The 9484-nt window shown below is 42.6% G+C and overlaps 1 protein-coding gene across 1 annotated transcript; it reads left to right on the top strand.

Annotated features, from left to right (window-relative positions):
- Positions 1 to 5090: 5090 nt before the first annotated feature.
- On the top strand, positions 5091 to 9075 carry LOC115829839 (ER lumen protein-retaining receptor 3). The gene is made up of 5 exons (XM_030794005.1): positions 5091 to 5483; positions 6107 to 6207; positions 6463 to 6621; positions 7408 to 7660; positions 7988 to 9075. Exons 1-5 carry the CDS (start codon positions 5393 to 5395, stop codon positions 8029 to 8031), a joined length of 648 nt encoding a protein of 215 aa, XP_030649865.1. The 5' UTR covers positions 5091 to 5392; the 3' UTR covers positions 8032 to 9075.
- Positions 9076 to 9484: the final 409 nt, after the last annotated feature.

Genomic DNA, 9484 nt, shown 5'->3' with positions numbered 1-9484 from the left:
GACGAAGTTAGCCGCAAGAGTCCTTGTTTCCCTATATATGACACTTTTTCAATTGTCCTCTGACGCACTTAACTAGTGTACGGCGTTGCGTCTCTCCAGAACGTCTCGCCTTTCTCTGTCTCTTTATGTCAGAGAAATATTTTACATTATATTTTCCTTTCTATAGGTATGGACTTAATTTCCACCCACACTCTAACTCTCTTGTTTCGTTCATTAATCCTTTATTGTCCTCAGCTGTCTCCGAACTGACTTCTTCCACTGTAATCTCGAGTCGCGCGCGCACTCTCCACACCCCCCCCCCCCCCCCCCCCCCCCCACCCGCTACCCCTCCGTCCCCTTTCTACGTCGGTGACAGTCTCGTGCACTGCTCTGTGGAAGTGCTGTGTCAATCCCTGCAGCGCGTGGGTGACCGATGGACGCACGGGAGGGGGCAGGAGGTGTGCTTGTCACTTTGATTATATTCTCCTCTCTGTCTGTTTACAGTGTGTAGGAGTAGCCGATACGCTTGTCTGAGAATGAGCGACGGGCAGCGAATTTGGGTCGCTGCGGCGCGGATGCAGATAACTCTCTATGATTTAGGTTACCTGATTTAGCGCCACTGGTGTAAAAATCAGGTTCTTTAATGATTTGTAATTATTTAGTTGATGTTGGAAAATATGTCTTAAGGCGTAACATATGCAGGTGTTGGAGAATAGCTTTAGTGTCTTTCAGTGGAAGCGTGGTCCTGCTTTCCTGGCGTTTTAAAAAGAGCTATTAATTGCGAGTTGGTCCCATTTTATCCTCCTGTGGCCGTTACCGCTATCCATTTAGCTAGGTCCTCACTGTCCCCAGCTCGAATGTCAAAGTCACTTAGCCTCCAAACACAACCACCTCATTTCCCCAACCGAAAACAAAGCGCAAACTTCACTACATTCACTGTCCTACTATAACGTATCGTGCAGGGTCAAGGCATTTTGTGAGAGAAATCGAGTAAGTTGGAAAATTAATATAATCTATTCTCAATTCTTTTATTTTTTTTAAAAATCCCGATTATGAAATCTTCGTGAGAGGCACTTATGCGTTGATTTGAACACTATAGATTAATGCTTTATATTTGTTTTTGTTTTTCTTTTGGAAATATTTTGATTTGTGGGGACCTGGACAGAAGAGTCATATATCCGACACATATTCAGTCGCATATTCATGATCACTGCGCTCACTCAGCCGCAGCTTTAGAATCGAAGCAGCAATGCCTAAAATGGCCCTCACGAGGAATTCATAAGATTATAGCTTTAATATTACGCTAAAATCAAGAGTGACAGGTAATTACACTCCGTCAAAGCTGTCCACTGAACTTTTTCCTAGTTTAACCTTCTTGATTATATTGTTGGAGAGATTTTCGTTTTTAGAAAGCAGCTAAATTGTTTCTATGGAAACCGGTCCATTTTGCAAACGTCCTTTTCTCTCGTTCCGCGCCTGTAAATTATACAGGAGAGAGAGAGAGAGAGAGAGAGAACGATTATTTCCAGAACCCCTTTATTACTGAATGGGTAGGTTGAGGAGAATAGCTCCACATACGACAGGCGTAGAGTTAAGGGTAGGTGTGTGTGGAGGAGGCAAAAACACAGAGAGAGAGAGAGAGAGAGAAAGAGAGAGAGAAGCAGGTTTTAGAAAAGAACAACATTACATGGCACTATAAATTGTAAATGACAGCTAAATGATGTTTCATTAAAACAGATTCCTTAAGGAATGTGCGGTACCTGCACTGCACCAACAGTCAGGTCTTTAGAGTCGACTCCTGGCTACATCACAGAGCAGGAGGGGCGGAGGGACAGGAGGAGGAGGAGGAGGTGCAGGAGTGCATGTATAGATGAGAGAAACACAAATCAGGACACAGACAGAGATTCAGAGCTGATGAGAGATGAGCTCAGTGTCAAATCACAGTCTCAGACAATACACATCTGAATGTCAACCCGTTAGCTCTGTCTAGACACGTAAACATACACAGATGCACACAATCACAAATACATACATGCTTTGCTTCCCTCTCTCCCACCCTCCCTCTCTCTCTCTCTCTCACACACACACACGCATGTACAAACATGTACATTAAGACACTCTCACTCACACATGCCCACATACATACATGCACAGACACACAGTATATGTACTCACACACACACACACAGACATATAATCAGTCACCAAGATGAATAGAGTACTTACTCAGCAAATTCAAACACAGTGACTCGTACAAACTCACACACACACACACACACACACACACACACACACACACACAACTGCGTGCGCGTGTGCATGCAGGGTGGTGTGTAGAGTCAGCGTCAGATGTTGTCGCAGAAATAGGGCAGACAGGTGTGGAGGTCAGAGGTCAAAATGAACACAAAAAGATTACACACAAAAACGGAGGGCAGTGGTGACAATGAGTTGAACCAGACACACACACACACACTCACACACACACACTCACACACACACACAATCATTCAGTAAGTGGTTAAACAGTAGACCACTACAAATTTTGTTCCACATTTTTCAGTGATTTTTCATTCAAAGTTAATAAAAAATTATTCAAACTCAATCACACATCATCCAGAACTGTCCAGTCTCTCTTCCGTGAGAAAGAGAGAGAGAGAAAAAAAGATGAATTACATGTATGAGGAGAGAGAGAGCGTCTTGCGTATTTTCATGAGTGTGGAAGAGAGAGGGAGGACGCTGCAGTGTTGGTGTGTGTGTGTGTGTGTGTGTGTGTGTATTAATAGCCAATAATCACTCCAGGCCGTCCTGATTAGTTCCCACGACCTTCTGATGGGTACAGCCTTATTAGACATCAGTGGCTTTGTCTGTCATTGTATATGTGCCTCTCTCGCTCTCTCTCTCTCACTCTCTCTCTCTCTCCTACACACACACACACACACACACACTTTCTAACTGCCACTTGTGAGTTTTGAGCAAGTTTTGTTGCTTGATCAGTATAAGATTTGGTGGAAGATTGTGTGTGTGTGAAAAAAACAAAAGGCAGGCGAGGTCTATTGTTTCTAAGGCGAGAGTGTATGCTGTCCACTTTAGAACAGTGTCAAACTGTGGGTTTTTTTTTTTGCATTATGTAAGGACCTCTTCAGTCTCTTCCTAATCTAATCCTCACTGGATGGCTGCTCCCCCGTCACAGCAGGTTTGGAATCAAACAAATACAAGTAAGTCTTTTTTGACCTTTAACCTCATCCACAAAAAACCCACCATGACTTCTACAGGACTTAGGCTCAGACCTGGACCACAGTTTCCAAAAATAGAAACAATCACAAATACAAATAGTTATGAGAGTGAAAAATCTCAAATTTATAAAAATATACATGTTATGTCTGGTGTTGTCACAAATCTGGAGCACCACGAGTTTGGTAGTGCTGAGATTACCCGTTAAAAATATTCTTCATAAACACACACACACACCCACAGACAGACAGACAGAGAGAGAGAGAGAGAGAGAGAGAGAGAGAGAGAGAGAGAGAGACTGGAAATTGACAGAGCTGAGTACTTTAGAAAGCAAGGTGAAAGTGCATGGATTTAGGCAGAGAGGAATCTGATTGGTTCAGCAGGTGATTCAGCCCTAAGATAATTGGTTGTTCAACGGTTTAGGTGGAAGATGAAAAAAGAAATTGAGAGCTGGGGAAGAAGTCAATCAGGAGTTGTTTTGTTTTTGTTTTTTTTTTAACTGACTTTAACATTGACAGACAACCTTAAACCAGACGCAGCTCCATCCCTGAAGACTTTGTTTTAACTGCAAAAAATAAACGTTTCTCCGCTGATTTTTGATTATTTTGAACTCAAATTGAATATTTAAAGTATTTAAAAGCGGACAAGATGTTTTTTTCTGTATGTATCTCTATATGAATACAGACCAGTGTCTTTTCATTAGAGTTATGTGTGTAAATGGAGAGCTGAGAATACATTTATTTTAGAACAGTTTATCAAAAGCAGCCCTGGGAACTCGCTGGACAGAAAACGTTTTGCTTTAACCCAATAACTGATACGTCTGATAAGACGCACCTTTGTATTGTCCAGTGTGTAGTGTCGGGCAGCGTTGCCAAGTGAGAACGTGTTGTCCAGTCGGTGTCCAGGACAGGGTCTCGAAAACACTGATGTATACCATTTGTTATATTTTGTCAAAATGACCATTGGACAGGCAGCCTTGATGTGTGTTCGAATAAGTATATGATTATATTTACGGAGGAGAATTCAGTAGTTTTCACTGACGAAGGGTTTTTGTTCCGTGTGTCTCCATATAAAATCGTAACAGAGGGTGTTAGAAAGACCGAAAGCTTACCGACACACCAGGGCGACACCACAATATCCGAGCACTCCCATACAGTCCTTTATCCAGTACTAGTTTCAACAGAGGGCGTGCAATTTGTAACAGATCATATTCAAAATTCTCCTCTTAACTGCGTTTTCGTTAACTTTTGAGAACATACAGCTCTTCAGTGGCTCGTACAACACAAACCGATATGCTGTGTGGTTCTGAGCATTTAACAGAATTCCCCACCGCCTGTCTGCTGACTAATTGTACTTAAACTAAAATAAAAACTAAAAAGTTAATAAACTTAAAACACTGTGAAAACTTGCGGCTGTAAAAAGTAGCTTAATGAACTACAAGGTATTGTCGGATGTTTGTCGCCATCTAGTGTTACAGGATTTATTCAATAGCCCTGGCATGTCCCTCAAGTTTAACCTACTTTTAGGACTTATGCATGGCTTGTGCGTCCTTACCTTGCCTTTTTGATGTAGCATGTAACAAGGTAGTCTATATAACAAAGTAGTCTAAAGATATAATTAGCTGAAGTGCGTGACTCAATACATTGCCAAATGAAACAGAAGTCGTAAGCTACAGTGTTTGGGTGTCCTTTCTTTTATTTAATGCCTAATACCGCGCCTTCGCGCTGTAGTAAAAAAATGATCTGACTTCCCCTTTAAGAATAACAGTGCCATTTTTGTCGGCCGAATACTGTGACACGCACGCAACCTCTGCTTGGTGGGAGTTTGAGAGAAGCCGGATCTTCCCCGCCGGAGTTGTCAGCCACGTCACCTCCCAAATTTCGTGCAAACTCACTCGCAAGAGAGTAGTCGCTGCAAACTCTTCTCAAACTTTTATGTTTTTTCTGAATTAAAGAGAAAATTAATAATCTAAAACCAGCTTGCATTAACGGGGGCCATACTAGCGACAGGAGAAACTATTTGGACTTCGGACTTTGTGAGAGCGGAGCATTGGAAGAAGTTGTGGACTTTTCTCCGACATCTTACATTAGTGGCATTGAGATTATAGCGCCTCGGTATATTTATTGCAGGCGGTCATTGTTTCATAACTTTAAAGCTTGGCTTTTGCAAATCTCAAGTCAAAATGAACATCTTTCGTCTGGCCGGTGACGTGTCGCATCTCCTAGCTATCATCATATTGTTTATGAAGATCTGGAGGTCCAAGTCATGCGCAGGTATGTATGATCACCAAAGCATTATGGACAAACCTCTGTTTCCAAGGAATCAGTACTAAGATCAAGAAGTTAACGGTAACCCCGACTCGCTGGTTTACACGCCAGCCGTGACATTTGGAAAACAGCTGAAAAAAATTCTGTGCAGCTGGTACAACAATTAAAAGTTTGTTATGTGATCATGACCTCAAACAGTAGGACCCAGGGTAGTGTTACTGTTATTGTTGATCGCTTTGCAACCCGTTTTTTTGTCTCTAGTTGCCGTGAAACATATGCTCTGTAGCCTATACATCAGATAAGCGCAGGCTTTGAAAGTTGCGTGTTCGCAGTTGCTAAGTCTGTGCGTCAGCAAAGAATGAGAAGTTTGGTTACGTGCTTGACTGCAAGATGGCAGATATTACAGCGCTTCTATTTGGCTACAAACGCTACTCTGAAACTAGCTACAGCACCAATTCTGTTAGTTCCAGAGGTTGTTACTCTCGTGAACTGTTTCACCGTCCTGTGACGTCACTACTGAACTGCAGCATTCCCGATCCCGATGCTCTCAAACCATGTAGTTCATATTCTGAAGCATCATAATGTGTGTTTAATATAGGATATGTGTCGTTGTCTGTTTGCACCTAAAGGCATATCGGGAAAATCCCAGGTGCTTTTTGCCCTCGTCTTCACCAGCAGATACCTGGACCTCTTCACCTCCTTCATCTCTGTCTACAACACGGTTATGAAGGTAAGAAACATGAAAACAGGACAGAGACAGATATGGACAGTTTAGATCTGTCAGTGTTTTCGAGGACAGGTCACTGAGGGTTTCTATGGAGCTGATTTGTGTTTAGGAAGAGATTTGTGTGGTGATGTTTGTGGTAACTTGTTACTTATACTTATATGTTTTGTTGATTATGTGAAATGTCTTCAGAATTGGCCCTTGATTTGTGTTCAGTTGTGTTAAACTGACGTTTTCTTCAAATAATCCCCCTCTCCATAGGTGGTGTTCCTTATGTTGGCGTATGCCACTGTGTATCTGATTTACATGCGATTCAGAAGCACCTACGACTCTGAGAGCGACTCCTTCCGCGTCGAGTTCCTCCTGGTTCCAGTGGCTGGACTCTCCTTCCTGGAGAACTATGCATTTGCTCCCCTGGAGGTAAAGAACCACTGGGAGGAATAGTCAGGCTGCTGGAGAAAAGCATGTGCGAGAGGTTGATGACATCATAAAGGAAGTGAAAACCATAGTAACTGTGTAACCATGGTAGAAATTTCATCATGCTGGCCCATAGTCAGTTAACTGTTACTACTCTCTGTTCATCTACATACTAAAGCAAACGATAATTGGAGGGTTGAATGTAGTTTAGCAGGATCCTTCGGGCCTCAGGCCAAAACCAATAATAAATTATGCCTGACACAACAAGCAGGCAGTGCTAGATATATTACATTACTTAAAAGCAGTGTTTTCACCCACTGAACGCATCATGCTATGTAAAGAACCTAAAGATAATCAATGAAATCACGTATATGTTTAGTAGGGTTACATAAGAACTATATAGAAATACTTTTGAATGCACTTGTTTTTTATAATAATGAAGTCATCTTTGGGTGGTGACAGCTTGTGGTATCCTGTTTAGTGTAACACTGAATAGTAAAGCATTTAAAGACCACTGGCCAACTGAGGATCAGCTCCATTCTGAGGAGCACATGGTGAATGCGTCTCTACAGTCCCTCTAGTGAAGGCAGTCGGCTATTAGCTACAAGCCAACTGAGACTTAGGCTCCGTCCGTCCGGAGAAGAACCTAAGACATTCAGAATCCTGAATGAACCGCTGAACCTTGATCACTCTCCATTTTTAAGCAGCAGATCTACAGATCAGCGTCTTTGTTTTTACAGCTAACAACACCTTACCTTTTTTTTTTTTTATCTCCACTCGTCCGTCTAGATCCTCTGGACGTTCTCGATCTACCTGGAGTCTGTGGCCATTTTGCCTCAGCTCTTCATGATCACTAAGACTGGTGAGGCAGAGTCCATCACCACTCACTATCTCTTCTTCCTGGGGCTCTACCGCGCCCTCTACCTGGCTAACTGGGTATGGCGCTACAACACGGAGGGCTTCTTTGATCAGATAGCAGTGGTGTCTGGCGTGGTGCAGACCATCTTCTACTGCGACTTCTTCTACCTGTACTTTACCAGAGGTGAGTTTGCCCCTGTGACAGGAAAAAGTTCTTGTTTAGTTTGGACTGCAGATTAAACTGATTATAGAATTTAAAAAAAGAAAAGGAAAAAAAGGCTTTGTGTGGCTTTATTTGGGGATTATTTTCTTTTAGCAAATATTAAAAGACTGTGTTTCATGTGCTCTTCTCTACTGGCTTTAATCCTCTCACTCCCCTGTTTTCCCTTCCCTCTTTCTTTCTCTCTCTCCCGCTTTCCCTTCCCTCTTTCTTTCTCTCTCTCCTGCTTTCCCACCTCTCTTTCATTCTCTCTCTCTCTCTGACACACACACACGCTTTCTGTCTCTCCAGTTCTAAGAGGAAGTGGTAAGATGACCTTGCCAATGCCAGTGTGAGCGACGACCTCTGACCTCTCTTGGAACTTCACACCGCCCTCGACCATTGGAACTCTTGTCGATCCACCTGTCCCACAATCCCCTTCACCAGACTGCAGTTCACAGTGAACATATCTTCTTCCAGCCTCCCAGAGACTTCAAGCAAAGTGTATGCCTCTTCTTCAGTTTGCACTCCCGTCTGAAGCCCTGGGAAGAAGTGCCTTGTTGTTTAGTGCACACTGACCAGCCAACTGTGATATGACCGCCACCTGTTCCCTGCTTTGTTTTCTCTGGTTTGAAATGCACCGACGTGACTGTCACGGCTGTGTTGTCTGGTGGCTTCCCCTGCAGTGGCAGCGTCAGAGCTCAGATGGTTTTTCCAGAATCACTGAGCCTGATTCTGCATTTGGGAGGTGCAGTTTCTCTTGTGTGTACTTCTCTCCTTCACTCTCTCTCTCTGTCTCATTATGGTTTTGACTCAGTATTTATGGCCTCTTTTGGGTTAGATTTCCATACTCTCTGTAAACCTGACTGTATGATACATTTGGTACTACATAAATGTGCAGTATGCCATCATGGTACAGCTTTAAGTTATTTGTGATTTCTGAAAGATCTTGGCTTCTCCACGTAGAGCAGTTTTTCCCCCAGTTCAGTTTATTCATTCGGGGATTAAAAACGGATTTTACTCTCTTTGGCTTTTCCTTTATTCCGTTTTTTAATCTTCCAACACTTTGTCTTTTTATTATTATTTTCTACATTGTGTTGTGTTTTAAACTGTTTTGTTGCATTAAGGGACTATAGAGATGTTTTGTACTCGAGGCAGGAGATGCATAACTGATTGTGGTATCACAATTATTTTTATTTAAGTGTGATTTGATAGTTTGTCCGTTTTCCTGTAACACTCTGCTGCAGATTAAGGATGATTAAGATTCATTAATGATATCAGGGTCTTCTGACTAACACTCCAAACACTGTTGTCTGGTACAGTAGTACTGGTTTGACAATCTAAGGAAATTAAGATCTACCCACAGATTATATGTGATTTGTTCTGTTAAAGCATGGCAATAAAGGAAAACTGGACCTGAAAAAGACTGATTCTGATTGTTTCACTTTAACGTCAGGATTAGAGGAGTCACTGGGGTTAATTCTATCCATTGAACGTCCTCTTATATTAAAAATATGCCTCCGGTATCTCAGTGTGATCGCTGTTCAATCACCGAGTAAGAAGATTTTAGAACTTGAGAGCCGGATTACCAACCTTCACTAGATCAGGGAGGATAAAAGATTTTTAGACTCGCTCCAGGTAGCACCCCAAACTACTGAAGCCTCACGCTTTGAAACATCCACCCACTGGCCTCCCACTACCGCTAAAACTGGCGAACAATGTCGTTTGATGCCGGCGAAAGATCCCGAAGAAAACCCGTGGACCGGACTTGGAGCCAAGCCAAAAACCATGGCATGCTCAACACCGATC

This window comes from Chanos chanos, chromosome 16 (assembly GCF_902362185.1).
Source record: "Chanos chanos chromosome 16, fChaCha1.1, whole genome shotgun sequence".
Taxonomy (NCBI): Eukaryota; Metazoa; Chordata; class Actinopteri; order Gonorynchiformes; family Chanidae; genus Chanos; species Chanos chanos.
The sequence above is the reverse complement of the archived record's forward strand: the minus strand, read 5'-3'. Positions and strand labels throughout refer to the sequence as shown.